We start from the raw sequence: 22,286 nt of genomic DNA, 5'->3' as shown, positions 1-22,286 counted from the left end.
AACTGAACACAAGTCAGTCATCCATGTTGCTAACACCACACATAATGAGAGCACTTCATCATAGTAAAAACCTTCCTCAGCGGGATGATAAATTGCCTCATCTTTTCTAATTCTATCTCCAGCTGATAAAGAAGCAGCTCTCCCTCAAACCCCGCAACAGGAGCACGAAGTTGCACATTTACAGCTATGGGAACACGAGAGCATCAAGTTCTATTTTTGTCCGAAAGTGACTGCTCTTTATTTGCCTACATGCTCTGCTCTGTGAGTGCGGCTTGATGGACGAAAGAAAGGGTACAAATTTTAGACTACTGACAGTGCGGTGCATCTGCTTTTTTTTTCTTTTGAAAGGTCTCCAAACACCTGCTGCTGCTATGGATGGGAAAGCTAAATTTTTCTGATCAAACCCTGTTTTTATGAGAGTTGAAAGAGAGTTGGCTGTTCCTGCATTCCAATCTGAACACCTCAAAAACTGCTCTAATGCATTAGGAGCTCATGGACTCTGATTTATTGGGCATAACTTCAAAGATATCTCAAAGGAAGAAACACAAATAATGACAACTGACCTTTCAGAGACAAAGCATGCAAAAAAAAAAAAAAAAAAAGTAATTTCAAGAGGCAAAATATATGTTGACTTACGGCCAGAAAACCAGATATTCACCTTCATACATAAATGATAACCTAGCTTATATACAACACTGTTTTGAAGTTCATCTGTGGATGTAAACTAACTGACTGATTTCATTATTAACAGTATTATGTTGATCTTTTGCTATAAAGATCATTTACCCAGAAGATGTGTGCGAACACGGGGAATAAATAAGCACAGGTGAATAGTCAAGTCAAGCCAAATTTATTTGTATTGCAATTTCAGCAACAAGGCAGTTCGAGGTGCTTCACACTAGTGTGGGCATGTAGATATCAAATAGGAGGGATCCCAAGACTGACCCGTGTGGTAGCCCACATGTGACTTCTGCCCATTCTGGTGAGAAATTACCTGTTGACACAAAGAAGTTCCTGTCTGTTTGGTGAGATTTGAACCAATTAAATACTAGACCAGAGTCCAACCCAGGTCTCCAGTCGCTTTGATAATATAACAAAAACAGCTTCTCAGTACTTTTTACCCCAGGGCAATGAAAAAAATGACATTTAAGGTAAGGGAAAGCATGTTTGATGGAAGAGGAAAACATAAAGTTTGATCCATGGCTAAAACAACTACAATGAGCAGAGAGTCAGCTGGCAGAACCCTGTGTGTTTGTGTGAATTGTTTATGGGAAATATGTTTTATCAAGTCAGAAAATGTATTTTTTTCCCCTGCAACATTTACTTTTTAATGCAATTGATTTATGTGTCTATTTGTGTCTACATATGATAGACAGTGTCCTCAGAACAATATTTTGGCAATTACATTACTGTTTCTTTTTTTTTTGTCATAAAAGGTCACAACATTATTGCAAGGTAACGCAATGGTTTTGCTAGTATTGCGATGGAATGCATGGAATGCAAAAGAAAAAAAAAATCCTCCATCCCCCCTATAGGGGGCTCCATAAATTATAATTTATGGAGATCTACAATAATTATTGTAGATCATGATAGTTACATTTCCTTTTAGAATTAACGCAATTCAAAATGATTAGTTATTTAAAAAAGAACGATGTGTGCTCTTTCATTTTGCATGTTCCTAAGCAGTCACTGTAGGACATGGTGAGAAGTTCGCAACAAGCTTTTTTCACAGTTTCCTTTTTGGAGTTTCTGCTAATTTATTTATGTCAGACGTTGGTGCCAAGTGTTTCTGAGTTGTACATCAAGACGACTCAGAAACGTATGTGTTATTTATTTATTTATATATATATATATATATATATATATATATAATGTGTTATATATCTATGCAAATACATAACACATTTGTATAAATATTTACATAGGATATATTTTTCTTCTGTACTCTGTCTATGTTTTTTTTTTTTTGGTCCAACAACAACTTCAGTTGATTTATGGATGTGCTTGTCATTGTCTCCATTTTTCCCTCCAATTTTTCAGAGCTGCCAGACTCAATTATCTTGATGCAAAAATGACGAAAATCACTAAATCTCATCATAATTGAGCTGTAGAGTCTCAGGTGTATTATTTCCCTGTTTTGTCAGCTATCTCCCCAACACCAGCTGTTACAAAGATGGAGATTTGTTGAAGCCCTCATTTAAGCTCCCATGTCACCGCCGGTGAGACAGCTGATGGCTGTTTGTGCTGCTCTAAAGAGAAAAAGGGTTTCAACAGGTCCAACGTTTCCAACATCTAGGGCAGGATTCTTCAGGCTCCGATAAGACTCTTTTATTTGTCACTCACGAGACGCAGGTTCTGCCTTGTGGTTAGAGCTTAGCTGCTTCCAGACAGGATGTAAGGATTACCCGATAGTTCAAAATTTAATTAAATAAAATCCTCCAGCGTTCAGTTTGCGCTTTCATTAGCCGTAAAGTAGCTGATAGGACTACGGGTCATTTTTACCACTCTTCAATTTCAGTTGTGTTTGAGCTTGTAGGGAAATCATCTTTTCAAAAAGTGTGATTGACAGAAAGCAAACACAATCCAAAGAAATAGACTGTACAAACAGTGATGACGTCAAGCAAGCATTGAGAAATAATCAATGCAAAAAATAATGGCCACGTAAAACATCCATCCATCCATTGTTAAAACCTCCTTATTCTGGCAGGATGTGAGGGGGGGAGCTTGTAAGAACCAGGTTACTACTACTTTACAACTTTATCAGACCAAGTCTTATTAATTTACAGTAACTGTTGTCTAATGAGGGACAGAAAATCAGAAGAAATGTTTCTAACTTTTCTCCTGGTATTAAATTGGAGACCTATTAAGACTGTATATTACTCGTATATTTAAAAGTGCTTCATGTTGAAGCAAATGCCTTTAATTCACTACAATGGGGTCTGTCTACTTAAAAACTGTAATTCTAAAAACCAAAATGGTGGCAACCTTCAGATAGGCGTTCTAGTTTTTGCTCCATTCTGATCAGCATTTTTCTACTGAGGCAAGTGTTAGCACTGCAATTTCTTCAGAGACTTTAGCACCAGAATGTTTTGTAATATGTAAGAGATTGTGTGGAACATAGCAGCAATTAATGGAGGCAGCTGAAAGTTTTCTACACTTGACCAGCTCATGCTTTTCATTGAGTGGGTTTAACTACTAAAAATTAAATCTTAATTGAAGGAGAAGGACTAGACCCTCAAGCTACATGAATCTGCCCACAGTTAGTATTTTTACAACAGTATGCCACTGGAGCCTAAAAAGTCACTTCAAACTAAAATTAACATATTGTGATAGAAAAGGAAGTCTCAGTACTGAAATGAAATTCACTTGGCTCAGAAAAAAAAATGCAGGCATGTTTGGAGAGAGCAGTTATTGGTTCAATAATTAACACAATCTAAAGATGCCAGCAGGTACTTTATACTGGCAGAGAACATGGCGAACACAAATCCCCCTGCAAAACGACTTAATCGCCTGATAAGGTTGATGACCAACACTTGCCATCACCTTGATGATTTGGCCGTAGCATGAAATGCGCCCTGGGTTGGTGCTTCTCTTGAATCCCAACACTTGCTACAGAAACACAGTTTTTGGTGAGTAATGAGAGCTCGCCCTTCAACTGCTGACTTTTATGACTCTGATCGACTTTTCTTTCTTTGGCTCTCGTAAGAGCTTTCACACCATCCTTTATTGTTTTATCAATGGGGCCACACATCCAGTGCTTTCATTGCATATCCATTAAGAAGCTCTTTTTTCCCAGTAAAACACTATTTTCTGTTGAAACCAATTAGCTGCATTTACGTATGCAGTATAATTATTCATATTTAACTGTCATACAGTATTATGAAGTTGTTGTTCCAAAGGCAGGTTTTGTGCCAAAAGCATGAAATTTACTGAGCTGTTTTTGAAAAATAATGGAAAGTCAGGTTGTGATTTATTTATGCATCGCACTTTTTAAGATTTCTATGTTTTCTAGCTTTAAATTTTGATTAAGTTTGCCCTTTAATCCTGAATCTCTGAGTCGATAAAAGAGAATGCATACTTTTTTTTGCTTGAGGGATGAATAAAAAATTTCAGCACTGGGGAAACTCTGGAACCTTGTTTTGGAATTCATAAAACCTCATTGGGATTCATCCTCATTTACATCTCTAACAGTGGGATATATAAAAAAAAGAAACCTGCAATGCAGCAGTGCATGAAATCCTTTTTCTGCATGCTAAGTGCATGCTTTTTACACGCTTCATGCTTTCCTGTTTCTGTTAATGAGGAACATGTGTCCGTGTAAAATTTCATCTGCTCATCTGTTTCAGAAAATTACTTATTCTTTCAAATATAGATGTTAACCGTCTTCTACGAGTCAAGTTCTTTTGAAAACAACTGACAATCACGCAAAAAAAAAATATCAGCACTAAAAAAGTATGCTTTTTTTTTTTACTTTCTCTTCTGTCAATGTAAAAGCCTTTTCAAATATCAATTTGCAATAAACAATATATATTCCATGGCTTTAAGAGCTGTCAGTGTTTCCAGGTCACTCTGGACTCCCTGCAGCTTTTTGTTACAAGACAACGGAGACAAAAAAATGCCATAGATTGGAGTGAGTGCGTCACACTGTCTTTGTGCTTTAAAAATGTTCTCCAAAGGAGTGATGTCATCACAAAGAACAGTTTCCATATATGTATTTTTACTATATTTTACCTATTATTGTATCATTTTTAATTCATTCACTTATTCATCATCTGTTGCGTTTCATTAAGTTCTTGAAGGTATCTGTCCTTACATATTTCTTGCACAGGTAGTGTGTGTGAGCGCGTGCGTGTGTGTTGAAGCAGTGTATCTGGTCTCCATTGCTGTTATCCCTCTCTTTCCTTTAGTACTGGCCTGCAGGTTGATTTCCTAGCCGCCTTTTATCTAAACCCTGATCAGGTGTCATTTTTGTCTGCGACTCTGTGGTCGCAGTGCCCCCCAGAGGAGTAATAGTTCAACTGCAGTGTCACGAATCCTTCAGGACAGTGAGAGCACCTGAGAAAAGAATGGCATGAATTAGACCCTCCAGCAAGTGGAGCTGATGCTGATGAACTCTTTCTGCAAATTTTTTTAGGATGGTATATTTGATGACAATTTTATGTCTTTATACATGGGAAATGTTTGATACTACACAAAGTATTCAGTTTTTATTTTACTTTTTATTTATTTTTGCTTTTTAGGGCATTGTTCCAACAATGGCTTTCTTTTACCAAGAAGTCCAGATTTGTGGACTGCAAGAAAGATTGTTGTCTTGCTGACATATTATTTACCTGTATCTCTGCAACTTCTCTAGCGTTACGGTGGGTTTCTTGGCTGCTTCTCTGAATAATGTTTTCCTTGCCTGACCTATTAGTTTACAGTGAATATTTTGATCTTTTTATCTTTGTACTTGTACCATAGTCTTGTCATTGAACATTGCTCTATTAGATGGTTAAAGTTTGGAATCTTGTCTGTAATCTAAGCCTGCTTTAAACTGATGTTTGTTCACTAATATTCTTTAGCTATGTCATTCTGAGGTTAAATTATTCACAGATGAACTCTATTTACTAATTGGGTGGCTACAGGAGGTAATTGGTTGCAGTGGTTTAACATGTATCAGAATAAAGGAGATTGGAGACAAGTTTCTGACATTTTTTCCTAATTAGATTTGCAAAAACCTTTTAAAATCATCCATCCGTCTTCTTCCAATGCACAATTATGCACTACTTTGACTTGGGTCTTTCACGTAGAGTTGTAAGAAGTCCAAAAAAACAAAAACCCTTGTAGCTCTAATATAAACTATGTAAAATATATTTTGCAAGGCAATATAAAAACCAAAAATGAAAAATAAAAAAAAAAACATAACATCAGCATGAAGCAATTATCTGTGTTCTGGAATTGCTGTCTCATAATTACAGCAATTGTGAACAATTTAAGTAATTTCAAGCACTGAGCAACAAGCTTGGTTCAAAGGGGAGCTTTCATTCTGAACAGCTGGGGAGCAGCTCAGACTGTTTAAAATTCTTTAAATGTACGAAATGGAAAGGAGCTGCTAAAGTTCGAGACTTGAAGGCTGTCACCAAAGATAATGAAATGTGTGTCTAAAGGTCGTGTAAAGCTATTGAGGAGTCTTTAAAACTCTTACTATGCTCCCATTTTGGGATGGTAAAAAGAAACTAAGATAGATCTGTGGAAAAAGACAAGCATTTTATGTGTTATGCAGTCTGGGGGAGTTGAATTTTAGGCAGAGGACATTTAGCAGGACAATTAACTAGAGCATCCATTCAAAATCACAAATGAATTGGCTTAAATATACTCAAAATGAGCCCACTTTCAAAAGCGCTGAAATCCTGTGCAAAATAAAAAGAAACTCAACATATTAGAACAGAGGAGAGGTAAAAAAAAATGCTGGTTCTGTTTTTATATCACAATAATAACTATGTGTGTTTTTTTTCACTGTGTGATAGCCAGTGTTGTTGTTAAAATACTTCTTAGAGTTTGCCTTCTCTCTGTGAGGTTGAACCAGTAAAGCATGTAATTAAAATATTCATATTATACAGTAGCTTGACAATAGGGGGAGCCAGTGCTGCTTACTGAAGAAAATGTGTATCCAGCAGCTGTTTAGGTTGGAGGAGGTAGATGAATACAGTTGAGACATGATATTTACATATATTATATGAAACGACACGTTCTCTGTCTGACATTAAATCAAACTGAATTTTTCCTCTTTTAGATTTTGTAACAATTGCCAAAATTATTTGTATTTTCTAATTTCCACTATTATAAGAGACGTCTTTTTATTACTTTCTTCAAATTCAGAAATGTACATACATTAGGATTACCAATAGGATTAGCAATCTTTTTGCTACATTACATTGCCTCAAAATGTTACCAAAAAGATGGTTTAAACCAAATGAAACTCGCAATATGGAGCGTTAAAATACCATTATAAATGCTAAATGTCACGCTACATTCAATCACTCACCCATACATAAACACATTCACGGATTATGAAAGAGAACTCCAAATAAGTATAATTTCTTAAAGAATTCAAGTTTGATGTAGGTGCAGTAAGGACTGCAGTAAATAGCTGTCCCAATTGTTCAACAAGGAATTGATTTGTCTTAAGTAAAGATTAGCTCTGTAATGGGATTGGAAATGCCAATAACGCATCTATTGATGCTCTGGCAAAGAAAGGAAGAGTCTATGCCACTGCTGTACGCAAATTGAGTCAGGCATATGCTCACATGGGCCTTATTGTTTCATTTTAATCAAATCATCAGAATTCATTCACACTTAAATGCACATAACAGCAGTCTGGGCCGATTAGTTTCCACTACAAAGTAATCGATGACCTCTTCTCAATCTCAACACAGTGTTCTGTTTCATGTTCAGCTGTGGAAATAGTAACTATTAAAGAAAACATAGTATAACTGGGGATTTGTTAATACTGTTTAGTGTTGTATACCCATTGAACTCACTGTTTGTTTCATAAAATGGCTTCGCTTTTATAAATACTGATGGGATTGGTTTTAGTGTATGTTTAGGTTGTGAAAATGTTGTATAAATTCTTTTGTTTTTGTTTTGTTACAAAGCCTTTCCTGTAGTAAGATTACTCCAGTCCTAACATACAGATTGTAAGATGTAATTCTGTTTTCTTTCCATCCCAGAAGCGTCTCTAAATCCATGCACCGGTTAAAGATTGCTTGACCTGGCAGTCTGGCAGTCTGTATCTTCCCTCTTTCAGCTTAAATAAACAAAAGACAGAAAAAGCTTGCAGTGCTCTTTGGAGAGATCCAGAACATTCCTGTGCGTGTTGGAGAAAAATCACCTTCCATTCCAGATCTGCTTCTTTCTGCCTCTAAATTAAAAGTGTGTGCAAATGCAGCCACCTCAGAGCTTCTTCTTCTTCTTTCTTTTCTTTTTTAAGTCGACGTTCTTGATCATTCGCAATTATCCCAAATACAGTGTGTTACGAAGATGGAGTTGTCATGTGGTATTTTGGAGGGCGCACTTGTTTGATCCTCCTCCATGTTTGCAGATAAAAGTCCATGAATCACTGACTGGAATCTCTTAATGATCTCAACCGCTCCAATCTTTCCTCCTCCCTGGCTTATTTGTGAATGCTATCACATGCGCTCCTTTCATTAAGTCTTCAAGCTTTCTTCATGCTGAACGGCTGAAAATTGATGGCTTTGAAGTAAATGCAAGACACACAGGTGGCAGGTGCAATGCTAGAATGTGACTCAGGCAGAGACATGTTTGCCTTTTGCAGTGTACAATTCATAGACGTCATGTTTTTGATGTTCATCCACCTTGCTCTGTCCATTGAGGCCATTTAGTAGAAATTTTTGTTCTTCATTCGTTACCTCCTTTCCAGTATTCCCATACAATTCCCATTTATATACCCAAATGCAGACCATATGGGAAGGGAGTGGTGGATTTGATTGCAGAGTTTGAGTTCCTTTGGAGCTCCCCTTCCTATTTTGGCAAAAGAGAGGATTTTTGTACGAGTGTGCGGTACAGTGTAAGTGGTGAATTATTCAGAGCAGCTTCCTTTAGGCATGCTCTTATTAAGTGGATTTTGTACACACATCTGCAAAAGGCTTAACTGACACACTAGCCTGTATTTAAATTACTTTAAGTTTACTTTGCAGGATTGGGAAATGCCCCTACAGATTAATATTCTGCAGACATCTCCCTCCTTACCTCTCCTCCTCTTATCATGTACTATGGCTTCCTTGGGATCCAACAAAAATGAGATTGTGGTAAGTTACAGATGCACTTAGCCATGCACTCAGATGAACAGCTGGCCTTATCAACTGTCTGACAGCTTGGAGTTTGAGGAAAAATTGATCCGAAGGTCGAAATTGCCACTTGAGGCTCCAACACCAATCTCTTCCTGATTCAAAGTCAGAACAGGAGTTAAGGAGCAGTCAGAAATTTATGGAAAAGCCTCTTTTCAACAAGTCGGTGAACTGAACAGAATTGGTTTTGGTAAAGTGACGGTCAGGAACAATGAAGACATGGTAGAACAAGAAAACCAGTCTGGGGCTTCAGTTGGAGCCACTAATCAGCAAGTTCATTAATCATGTTCAGGCACAACAGGAGTTAGTGTTTAGGTTAAACTAATACAAATGAGTTTAACCTTCCTGTGTAGGTCTGTGTACTGTCTGTGTACATACACAGACAGCTATGTACTGTTTGTACACAGCTTGGTATACAAATGAGAAAAACATGAAATATGTTTGTCAAAATCATGAACAGTACAAAGAAAGAATTTATTATGAAAATAATGCTCATATCTAGTTTTGTGATTTGTTATAAGCTCAGTGAGCAATCTGATTTTAAAAGACTTGATGAATAAATAAAGACCATGCATAGAAAGTGTTCTCCTATCTTGCATATTTTTCCCCAAACATAGAAGATTTGTGCGAATTGTTGTCTTATTTACCTTTATCAGAGGTGGTGAAGATAAAACATTTCTGAGGATCTACAATTTCGTAAACACCAATTCTATGTTGTTGGTTTTTTTTGTAAACACCAGGATTGTTGACACAAAAATTTTGATTGGTGTTTACAAATTTTGTAAACACAAAATTTTGTCTGATAAAGTACTTTGCAAAGGTATTCAAATCTTTTGAACTTGTTCTGCTGTATATTTCCCTGGTGGTTGGTGGCCATAGAAGACGTAGTGGAGAAAAAAATACTTTATAATTAAAAAATGTATGGCATTAGTAATCTAGGCTTTTAAAGCCAAACATTCTACATGGGTCTACAAGCTATACACTGTTCAAAACAAAACAAAACAAAAAAAAAAGATTTCAGAAGAGCACTTTTTTGTTCAGTAAAAAAAGGAAAGATTGTCTAGCACCTTCTAGTTTCTATCTGTGCGCATCTCTTTAAACCCTAAACACCAACTTTATCATTGCAGGCATATTTTCTTCCACAGCTCATGCCCATATATTGACTAGAAATGATAAAAACTCAAATTTAGAGTCCCAACTGACTTATATCAGCTACCCAATGTGGTGTAGTCCCATCCTAGAATAGCGCCCAGGGTGGTGAGCCATATTGGCAATACTATATTAATTGCCTGCTGTTCATTGGAAAACCAGCACATAACCCTCCCATCCCCTATGTCTCGGTCCCATTTCTGTCACTAACGGTCCATTTATAGAGCTGGAGTTCGTTTTTACGCCTCCGAACCGGGTCAGCGTCTCTTGCTTCTGGGCTGCATGCGGAGTTTCCTTTTTCCACTTGGAGACCGCGGCGGGAGGAGGAGGAGGACGATCTGGGAGGACCACCGGGCTCCAACATGAGGGGTGATGTGTGGACGGGCGGACGTGGTTGTGAAACTAATTAGTTCGTGACGTGGGCGAATTGCAGCAAATGCCCAACTATACGTGAAGGAGATTGCAGCCAGGACGCACCGAGTGAGGCAGATTTGGGGCGGGAAGGAGGGAGCAGGTGGGGGGGGAGAAGGGAGGGGGGGAAAAAATCTGAAGCAGTGGAGTCGGATGGATACGAGGGGACAGAGAGCAGGGGGCCGAATGTGAGGGGTCCCATCAAGAGGTCTGGAGTCTGCACCGAACCAGCTTCAGGGATGTAGTCGAAGCGGTCTGGAGCTCAGCCCATCCGAGCTCATCATCATGAAGAAACACTCCGCCAGGGTTGCCCCGCTGTCCGCCTGCAACAGTCCGGTGCTCACCCTCACCAAAGTGGAAGGTAGGGAGAGTCTTTGCCCATTCAGTGGGACTCCGGGACCCCGACCACCGCTTTATCTCACAAAACAGCTACTAACAGGCAGGAACGGGGTTAAAAATGGGCTTATCATTAAAAAAGAAAAAAAAAAGACAACAGAGAAAAATTTGACTGCGACTAAGATATAAAGGCTTTAAACCAACTTTGCACTCTTTCAGCATTTGGACGTCTGAACATTTTTAAAACGATTCCCTCTGATTTCTGTTCAATTTGATTAATAGTCCTTGACATTGGTCCAAGTCACAAGCTATTTTCCCAGATGCTTGTGTTGATGTGATGTGCTAAAAACCCTGCACGTCCTCCGGGAGCGTTTTAAGTTGTTATTGCAGCAGGGATTCCCTCTCATTCTCCCCACCCTTCATCCATTACTGGCTGCAAGAATACAGAAGAATATATAATGGCACAGCAGCTGGAACGCGAGCATAGATCCTATGTCTCTTTTTCATGAAATTTTACTGAAAAGAGGTTCCATCTAACAGTGTTTTGATGCTGTGACTTGCTGGGACCAGAGAGGCGTACCTCACTTATACATCATCTGATTTCCTCTACTGACTCATGCTTGTGCAATGATGCAGCCTTTCAAAAAAAAATTTTTTGCCTGAGCTGAAAGCAAAAAAAAAAAAAAAAAAAAGTTGAGTGGCTGGCTGCTGATTTCACAGTGCCGTTAACTGAAGTGTACTGGACCATGTTTTATTAAACACATCCAGATTAATATGGTGCAAATGGTACTATTATTTATTTACTATTATTTATTTAGAAAAATAGGGGTAAAAGAAATTAAGCACAAAGAAATACAGAGGCAGGTAAATTCTGAAGGATTTGCTCTGAAAGATTGTTGCTTTGGGAATGACCTTTAATTTTCTTTTACTGCAGTCCTGCTAATGTTGCCTTTGATTTCTTGTCTATATACTTTTCGGATTATGCAAGTATTTTCTTTTTAATTTGTCAAGCAGTTTGCGCATCATCTTTCTTTCTAAGATCTAAGGGGTATTTTACAGAATTGACTTTTTGAGTTTATAATGTTATTCCCTCATCAGAAACATACCTGGAGTGTTGTTGTGATTCCACCATACATGTTAGAGGAATCCCTGAATCTCCCATAGCAGCCTTTGGGGGGTGTCTAAACATTTGCTCTTACAAAGCGCTTCCTATTTCCACAAAGCACCTCCTTGGAGTTGCGGTCTCTGGCCGAGCTTCCGCCTCACAGTTGGGCAATCCTGCCTCATCTGATTAACTGGACTATCAGCCACAGAGATTTTAGAAGATATGCAGTCTCTTGCTACAGACATCAAATGGCCTGAGCATCCCAAAGAAGTGCAGTGTTTCTGTCCCTTCTTGTAAACTTTCCTTTTCTTGTCTAAACTGAAATAGGATGTTGCTTGTTCATACTGCTTCTAAAGTCTACAGCATCATATTTTGTCTAGTTCACACATTCCAGATGAAGAGACTGTTCCCACATGAAATGACCCAGCGGTTCATCTCCGATCCATGGGTTGTCTGAGTATTTCTGTAGATGACAGGATTCAGAGTTACCAGATTCACCAATGTGGTGCATCTTGTGTCATGATTGCAAAATTTCTTTTTTTATTATTTTTTGCAGTGACAATGTCCCTGAGACTTTTGTCCCCTTGTCACATGTTGTATGTACATTTTCAAATGAACAATCCTTTATTAGTTTGGAATCTGTTTGACCACAAAAACATATCTTACGTTACTTTAAATAAATTCAGGCATTAAGAGTTAAAGTTCTACCTCGAGCCATGCAGAGAACAAAGCAAGCATGTGGAAGGAGAGGCCAGTAAGATATGAATAAAAACCCAACTTTTTGCCTATGTTTAATATACATGGGTAAGAAGCTGTGTGATAGAAAACTAACTGCACCATGTCTGGATCACACCCTCCTTCACAGTGAAGCATGGTGGTGGCAGTATCATGCTGCTGCAAGGATGCTGTACTTAAGCAGGGAAAGGCAAGTTAGTCAGTGTTAGATGCAAATATGGGTGGACCTAAACACAAGGTAGTCCTGAAAAAAAATCTGCTAATATTATATGCAAAATACATATATGTTATACACAAACCATTATACACTACTGTGTATAAAATTTTTTTAATCTCTTTTCCCCTACAATGCAAGCATTGTGTCCTGTTTGCTGACTCATACACATCAGTTCTCACCTCTCTGTCTGCACTCACTGTGTTTGAGAGCTGCAGTGTTGGGGTCTAGATCCGGAAATGTCTGACTGCTTTATTCATAATAAATGACCAGCTGCAAGAATATGAATAAGGAATCCTCATGCAGTTTTAGATGCACACTGCAGAAAATTAAATAATAAAATGCCTGAGCTGTTTACACCATATTCCCTGCTTGCAGTATCTTTGAGGAGCCTGCAGAATAATCACAACTGCTGAATTCTTAGCTTATTACTGCAGAATTTCATTTATTTTCAGAACAGCTGAGATATTAGGCTATGGTTCGACAAGCTCCTTCGAACAGAGTTTCCAAAAGGAAACCAAAAGTGACCAAAAAGAGAGGAGAAAAAAACATTTTGGGAACATTTATTTAGGGTGATGCTGTATTGTAAACCAGCGAGAGGAGATATGAACATTCAGCAGCTGCTTTGAAGGAGACAGGAATCACAGGGGGCCATAGCGGATCAACACTCAGCCTGTCAGAGTCTCTGTTGCTTATGTAACACCAGCTTTAAAAAAAAAAAAAACTCTCTGTTCTCCTCACTAACAACTTGCACCCAGCTGACAAAAAGTTCCTGTTTTTGCAGTTTGGGGTGTACAGTGGACTCCTTTTTACTTCGCTCTTTTTTTTGGTCTCCAGTTACCATCCCCACAGGTTTATATGAAATGTGTTCCATCAGATTGGAACCAAAAGCCAGGGGTCTAATTGGCTGTTTTTCAAATTCAGACAAAATTATAGCTTCCCCAATAATGTCAGTAATCCTCATAAGCTCCATTGTGTACTTTTAGGGAGCGTCTGAAACAGACACAGATCAATGCTGACACCAGCCATGGTGGAAACTCATCTGGAAGACAGCAGCAAAACAATTCAGAGAGATCCATTCTGGGTATATGCTGACATTTTCTCTTGCCCTGGGTTTGATTCAGTGACATCGTCTGAAATAGTTACTGCCTCCTCTCCGCGCTCTGACAAATTCAGTGGCCGGGAGGCTGATTATTGATTTCTCTTTAAATGAAAGAGTGTCCTTGGGGAGTGTGTGTGTTGTTCCTGTGTTTCTGGAACGAGGGGTAAGAAGTTCATATCAGTCCCTTTAATCTCCATAACTTCATTATACAAGCCTTGAAAGAGAGCAGGCATCTAATAAAGGTGATTCAGCGTTCATGAGTCCCTGAGGATGATGGCCACATTTCACCAGCTGCTGTTCTGTCTCAAGGGTCTCGTGTGTTTTTAGCATGAATTACTGTTTATAGTCAGACTGAAGCAAAGTCAAGCAAATGATAGGGACAGATAGTCATAATTTCACTGCAGCAAACTTACCAATTTTTAAAATCATCTCAATTTATTGCATGACAGACATCGTTACTAGTTTAATTAGCCTAAGTTCTAAACTGTGAAGATATTTGGATCAACCCTAAAACATAAGTGACATTATTTCTGTGAGTCTATTTGCATGGAAGAGTACTTTTAAGATATCCTAGACATCTCAGCATGGAGATGACTTTTCACCTTTCAAAAAACATAATTAGCATCCATACATATTGAAGAAGTATCACAAATATTAGCAGAAAATGCTTTAATTTTGAAGGTTTCTTTTAGAAACATCTTTAAATAGTTTATTCTTCCAGTCCAGACCGAAGTTGATTTTGAAGGCAGTTGGTGGAGTAGAAATAAAACTTCGTTACGAATTTAATTTTAAAAGCCAGTGTACCAGGCCCGTTTTGCTTGATAAGTGTGGAATAAATTCGCAATAACAGAACTTCTGACCTTTTTTTTGGGAGGCCGAGTTTTTGCATATGTTAATCAAATACAGAATCGGTGCAGAGAATTGGAATGGGAGCAAGACATTTTAATTTGTAATTTATTTGAAGTTTATTGACAAAATTGCTTGTGATCAGAGTTGTATTCACTACTGCAGGTAAAATGAGAAGCATTTAGAACCATCAAGCAGAGTCTCACTTCAAAAACATTCAAATGTCCCTTTAACCCAAGCTGGTTTGGTTTTTCTTGTGTTATCACTAGACTTTAGGTGGAAAGAAGAGTAAAACCATTCCTTGGTGAGTCACACACCAGCAGTGTTAGCCTATCCATTATTTTAACAAGGATGTTGTGGCCAATCTTTTAAATATTGATTTGTCATGCAGTGTACTGGGCCTTTTGCCAGTCTATTAAAGTTCAGGGCCTTCCACGGTAATTCACTCCTCTAAGGAACTGCAGGAGAGAGGATTGAATGGGTCAAAGCAGGTAGTGTTGGTGTTTCTGGGGTTTTGTGGAGGGCTAAATACAAATAGATTTTTATGCTATTTTTTTAGGTTGTTTCTCATAATAAAATGCAGAGACCCACTCAAACTTGAGCCAGTTCACCTCTCACACACAAGTGAGTCTTCGAGGAGACACAACATCGACCATCGTCGTCTGCAGACCCAGCTGTTTACGTCAAGGCAGTGACAAACACAAAGTTTACTGCTGCTCTAAGAGGAAGTTGCTTCGCCGTCCTTCGAGGCTGAAGGAGAGAGTGATCCAGACTGAAGTCTAGGGGGATCAGTAACACTTGTCCCTCCGTTGTCTGTCCTCTGGGGCCTTTGTCCCCGCAGCCCACGCGGTCAAGCCTATCAGCTGTTTGACGCAGCAGGGTGTGTTTTTAGCTCCTGTGATATGGAGTCAGACAGGCTTGTCAGAAGATCTCGCTTTGTCGTGTTGAACGGGCTCTTACTGACAGGATGGCCTGACCCAGCTGTCAGAGCCAAGTTTTCACAGACCACTTCTGTCTGTCAGAGTCAGACATTACAAAGACAGTGACTGATGTCTGCCAGACTGTCTCTGCTGTGGTAAAACTACAGCTCTTATGTGTAGTCTTAGGCTAACAAACATTTTGCAGTGATTCACATTTCAAACAACGATTCACACTCAGACTCGTCTTTCACTCTGTGTTTGTCCTCACCCTCAGAAACGGCAAACCTCGTAGGTCAAGCGGGGACGGAAGGATTTTTTTTTTTGTTGTTATTGATTTATTGACTGATGCTGCGTGACAAAGATCAAGAAAAAAAATGTCCCGAGTGTCATTTAGAATAATTCTCCTGTAAGCTTAGCTGTAGATTAGAGGTTGTGAAGGGAATATTTGTTGAGGTTTTGACCATTCAATATATTATTTGAGTACTTAACCTCTCAAAAGTGTAATTGTAGCTTAATATACAGGTTTTTTTTTTTTACATTTTTACACCACTACTAGATGTGCATTGAAAAGTTATTTAATTATCTGAACTGTAGATAATAAAGTTTCATCAAATGTTGGAAATATGACTAAGTCAAGAAAATTGTTCAGACGGTTCAGAGAACACATATTCTCCTTGCACAAGGAAAATGATGTGAAAAATATTGAAGTTGGTGGTAGCACTTGGTAACAGAGTTGGCGAGGTTATCAGTAGCTACACGAGCTGGATGTGGCAGAAAGATGAATCTATCTGGAGGTCATAAACCCTCAACTGACTGGAATGTGTTCCTCTACTGACCCAAAATCACAAAGAGTTGGCTCCAATTTACTCATGAGCCAAAAAGATTTTTAGATTCTGTTCTATTTTAGCCTGGGAAGAGTTTCCTTTTTAAATTAAAATGAGCTTGACAATTTCCATTTTGACGATTAATGTTTTTTTGAAAGGCAATTTGGTTTACAGAGACATAACAATCCATTTTAGGTTTTGTTTGTGTGTGATTTTTATTTGTATTTACTGTTTTGGTTGTTCTTTATTTTAGATATTTAAAATATCTTCCTGTTCCAGTGTGAACTCTTTGTTACAAAAATTCAAATTTACTGGTCTTTGAGAGCGCAAACTTCCATTCGTATGCCATTATCAGTATAATACTTATCAGTATAAGATGGTTTTAAAACGACAATTTTATTGTTTTTTGCAATAATTACCATGACAGGCCTAATCTTGGTACAGCATAAGAAAGATGCTGTACGAAAACCCCCGAAACACCAATACTACCTGCTTTGACCCGTTCAATCCTCTCTCCTGCAATTCCTTAGAGGAGTGAGAAAAATGTTTACATTTAGAGCTTTCAATGTATTGATTTCAGTGTCATAAGATAAGTAAAAGCTATGGCAGGACCTCGTGTATTTAATTAGAAGAGTGGCGGTCAGTTCCCCAGGTCAGTTCATATTCATCACCAAGCTGAGCCAGCAGCGAGACAAGGAGAAGTGTTCTTCTGAAGTGTGTAACGGGGGATTGATCTGTTTACACTCATAAATCAGTGAGGCAAAGTGCTGCAGTGCACTCCCGCTTCTATATGGAGTTGTGACCTAACAGCCAGCTAGATAAAACTCCCTCGTAGATCTGTTTCTCCCACTCACCCAAATCTCCAGAAATGTTGCCAGGGCCACCCTGTCTGACCAACACAAACCTGATGCTACCTACACACGATGCTGCTCAAACGGATCCATGTTCTTGCTTTAAGGGAAGCAGGGCACGGCAGAGTGGCGAGTGCCATGGGTTGCAACCGACTTCTCACCCTGTCATAACCAAGTTGTGAGACGTGTGAGGCTGGACAGCCAGGCAGGGTTCTGCTGGCACGTTTGGGATTTGCAGCTATCAGCAGGAGAGATCTGCACTGCAGAGGCTGCAGGGGGAGGGAGGAGAACAGACGTAGAAGTGAGGCTGGTTGGGAATCGGGGGAGGAAATGGGCTTGAAGGGTGGAGAGGAGCTTAGAAAATAGACCAGCTAATGGAAAAAGAATAATCTGAACATCTTCTGGTGTGCTCCCATGAACAAGTAACAAGTATGCTAAAGTAACGCAAACTGATAAGTGAGGATGTAGGATAAATAGATATCTGCAACACATTTTGCCCGAGGAAACTTGAGGGACCTGAAACAAACATTACCTGTTTGCGCAAGTGGAATTCTTTGTTAAGGGAGGAGAAAATGTCCAGCAGGGCCAAAATAAAATTTCCCTGTGCATAGTAAATCTCGAGAAGTTCTGATTTATAGACAGCTGAGAATAAATACCTGAAGAGAAGGAAAAACCATACAGAGCTGTCAGAGCAGATCAGTTTGTGTCTTACTTTCAAGCCAAACACACTCAACCTGTCTCCAGGGATTCCACAGCTTCCTGTTATGATTGATTTAAGTGCGTTTGGACACAAAGTGGTTCAGATACATGAAGCTGTTGAGTTAAAGATCTCTGTTAATACAGCAATAAAAGGTTTTAACCACATTTAGACCTGCTGGGCATCCCCAAATGCTTATTTATGAGCTTAGACAATTTGTTCCCACTAATATTCCATACACACAGTATCCTTGATGTCACCTTGACAGGAAATTTGTTTATGCACTGATGAGTTCAAAAGATCACAGTTAACAATTTAGCTGTTACATCATTTTTCAGGCGTTTTATTTACAATTAATTGCTTCAAATGGCATTACCGGCAAAGCCTCCGTTTTCTTTTTTTTTTTTTTTGCTCTGCCAGTCCAGCTATGCAGTTCCATCACACTAATTAGTTCATCCTTACTCCATATTGTTCATCAACAGCACTCACAGTTGGTATGATATGATTAGTCACAGTTGGTGTCAGTGTGAAGTGCATCAGCTAGTGTTTCTGTGATATCAAATAACAAAAGCATTGAGCGACAATACTGAGTTTTATTACATTTCTCACATTGCAACAACAAATCACTGTCTCTCCAGCCCCTCGAGCCTCTTGGTCGTGTCTCTCTTTGTTTTGCAAGGCACTAACTATGTAATAACAGCTGAGAAGCTAATCAGAGGAGCTCCAACAAAGCAATATATAAATACTTACTTATATATTTTTTCCCTGTCAGGGTGACTTGAACGTATGGTTCAGGATGATCAATATTGTTTTCCTGCCATTTTTATTGCCATGTCACTGGAAAGGGCCTGCTCGGACCCTGAGCGGGCCTTGGGGCCGATCGGATTGGCTGAAGGTTGCATTTGAGAGATTAAGCCTTGGTGCATTATAGAGTGGTAGGCGGGAGCAGGAGGATGTGGGACGGGTTCCCAGGAAAGACAAAAACTGGGCAGCACAGACATGAGATGACCTTCAGAAGAAGACAAAGAGGCTTGGAGCTCAGAATAGAGAAACGTAACTCTCATCGTTTTACACCAGACATGTACAGACATCTATATTTCTCTTTCTTCCTTTTTCAAGGTTTTACTGATTCATCATGTCACAACAAAAAACAGACTCTGATTTAGAATTGCGTGTTACTGGTAGCAAAATTGCTCTTGGTGCTTTCATTGCAGACACACTGATTGGATACAAAATCATTTCATTGTATTTTTTATTTTTTTTGTTCTGGCAGCAATACACAAGCAAATTTGAAATACGGTTGCATACATTATGTAGCCTGAGGGTGGGTGTTGGGGGGAGGGGCAGAGAATTAGCATTATAGCTTATAGAGGGAGTTAATTTGTGATGAGATCACCTGGCAAGGTCAGCTGTTGGCAGGAGAATGAGCCGCTTCATTGGGCATGATGGATGTCGACTTATGCAGCTCCCTTAAAACATCTCAGCAATGCGCTTAAAAAAAAACAAAAAATAAATAAAACTCAAGTGCATTTGGTTTCACAGATTAGATTGATGCTGATATTTTTTTGTTCTTACCGTTGCAGCTTTCCAATAACATTTATATTTGTTGACTGAGATTGCCGTTGCAGAAGGTTAATCTTGTACATTCCATACGTTTTGGATCATTATCCTTTTCAAAGATCCAATCATGAATGATTTTCAGTTTTCAAGCAGATGGCAAATGGTTTTTAATTAAAATATTGCTGTACTTTGAGGGTAGTTCATGATGCCATGCACTCTAATACTTTTGAAAAAAGAGCAGACCCTCAGCATCACAGGTTCTCTACCATACTTAACTGTGGAGATCACGTGTTTAGTCATCCTTTGCTTCACATCCACCTGGAGTGTTTGTTTTGAATCTGACCAAAGTAAGGGTAATATAAAGTAGGACTAATCATTTTCAATTCATTTATCGTCAGAATAATATAAATAATCAGCTACTATAATAATTGCTATCTGCAGCCAGACATCTTAGTTGCATCTAGAAATCTAAAAATATTCTGTTTTTATGACAGTTATGCACAAAAACAAAGCAGTTTTTTCATTGTTCTTTCCAAAATGACTTCTTCATATAGAGAGGTTCTAATGGTTTTTATGCAGATTTTGCATAATAAGCTACTTGTTTTTAAGTGCGAAGTTAGGCTATCCCAACAACAGATACATTTGCTTTGATGCTTTTTATTGATGTTTTGCAGTGGTTCCAGTGTGTGGCATGATGTGGCAGCTGCCTCCAACTGGACAACCAGCTAAAAGCAAAGGCTTAGTTGAATGTCCTGTTCTTTCTGCACAAAATACAATTTTTACAGCATTGCGCTCATGTAAGTTAGAATCATTCTTATCTCACTGAAGCTTGTTTAAGTGTGTTCAGTATTTCAGTCAGGTGCACACAGCTGAGCTGAATCAGCTTATTGTCTCCTGCGGCTCTTCATCACACTTTAAACCCTATCGGGGACATACTCCCTTTTAACTTTTTGGAAGGCAGCCATAGAAGATAAACGGATCTTATTATAAAGCTGCATTGAAACAAAGCCGCCGTTGGGTTGCTGTGTGCTGTTTGCTTCTCTGTTGCTGTTGCTGGAGACATATGGTTGACTGATAGTCACAAGACAGACATCATGAATGTGTTCAAATTCATTTGAATAGAAGGTTTTGATGTGGATGATGTGACACAATTATGAAGAAAATAAAAGCAAGAGCGTGTTCATAGGGGCTTTCCTGCTATGCAACTCCTGGCCTCACTCCAAGCGACATTTTTTTTTGCTGAGATGTACCAAAACCTGGATGTGCATGACGAAGCCCTATGCTGTTGGTCCTTTGTTGCAGTTTAGGGTTTATGGAGACGTCTTTGTGTGTCCACTTTCAGGTTCAAGTTGCTTGAACATTCCTCTCTGAAGATACTTTTTTTTATACCATATAATGGTGGATTTTAAATTCCTTTGAAATCCCATTATACACTCATAAGGTACTACTATCCTCCGGGGCTTCAGAGGATACTACTATCCTCTGATAGTAGCATCAGAGGATACTACTATCCTCTGACACTATGTGGTCAGAGGACCATGCACCATGGTGCTCCCTTTCAACAGTCAGGACTTACTTCAATCTTTATTTTTGTTAATATTTTTAGGAAGACGTACAGGCTGTCTTTTGGGGTCCATAATTTTCTTTACATAACTGTTTTTATTTTTTATTTTTTTACTTTGTTTACATTCTTTTCTTTTCAAATAATATTCCTCGACTATAGCTGAACTGCTTAAAAGAGGCTCGCAGTTGCAAATCTGTAAGCTATTTTAAAGGATAAATGCAACGAAATAATCTAGGTAAGGAGATCTGAAGTAGCAGAGTGTGTGTGTGTGTGTGTGCATGTGCATGTGCATGTGCGTGTGTGTGTAGGTGTGTGTGTGTGTGTTGGATGATAGACACCAGGATTTATTGAAGACATATGGAGGCTGTTACGTTTTTTGACAGGGAAAATGGAAAAGTTAAAAGGTGCTGTGTGTGCATGTGTCATTGTTGGCTTGTACAAACGCACATGCGCCCCCGCCCCTACCGCATACAGGAGAGGAGGTTTTGGATTAGATATCAGATCTGTCCTCTTTTGTCCTCTGTTTGGCTGATGCCTGTCAGGCTTGATTATCATTATTTTTAACTCGGATGTTTGATTACTTTCAAGTTCATATAAACCACGGAAGTAGCTATTCCTATTGGGAAAGATATAATAATGAGTGGAGCAGGACAAACACAATTAACACCTCTTCTTCTAGTTTGACTGCAAGAATAATTGCAACTATAACCGTTTGTATTAACTTCCTTTTAAAACTGATATTTTCACATTTTGTCAAGTTTTACCTACAAACTATAAAGCTTTTTATTGTGATTTTTATGTGACATACCAACATAAGGTACTTCATTTGTTCAGTACAAGGAAAGTGATGAATTGTTTTCTTTTTATTTTGCTGATAAACATCTGGAAGCTGTGCGATGCATATGTATTCATAGACGTTACATTGTGAAATAAAATCTGGGCAACTAAATGCCTGCCAACAACCCCTTTATAGTAAACAGAGTCCTGTAAGTAATTTTTTCTCATTTTATACATAGCTGTTCATGTGGTCAGATGGGAACAAAATTGAGCTTTTTGGCACACATTTCAAAATGTGTTAGAAAATGTGCATTTTACCCTTAACACACCATTCTCTTATTTATATATA

At 38.6% G+C, this 22,286-nt stretch overlaps 1 protein-coding gene across 5 annotated transcripts in view; it reads left to right on the top strand.

The window, feature by feature from the left end:
• The window catches only part of slc35f3b (solute carrier family 35 member F3b), a 50,380-nt gene that overhangs the window by 14,934 nt on the left and 13,160 nt on the right, over positions 1-22,286 (top strand). Inside the window, exon 1 of one of the 5 annotated variants that reach the window (XM_008429876.2) lies at positions 10,534-10,767. The exons of the other annotated variants lie outside the window; for them this stretch is intronic. Coding sequence (XP_008428098.1) covers positions 10,692-10,767 — 76 coding nt within the window. The 5' untranslated portion in view covers positions 10,534-10,691. Of the gene's footprint in view, positions 1-10,533; positions 10,768-22,286 lie in introns of those variants that run through there. 5 annotated transcript variants of the gene reach the window in all.

The sequence above is a fragment of the Poecilia reticulata genome, linkage group LG15, assembly GCF_000633615.1.
Source record: "Poecilia reticulata strain Guanapo linkage group LG15, Guppy_female_1.0+MT, whole genome shotgun sequence".
Classification (NCBI taxonomy): Eukaryota; Metazoa; Chordata; class Actinopteri; order Cyprinodontiformes; family Poeciliidae; genus Poecilia; species Poecilia reticulata.
This window is presented reverse-complemented; position numbering and strand designations above follow the sequence as displayed.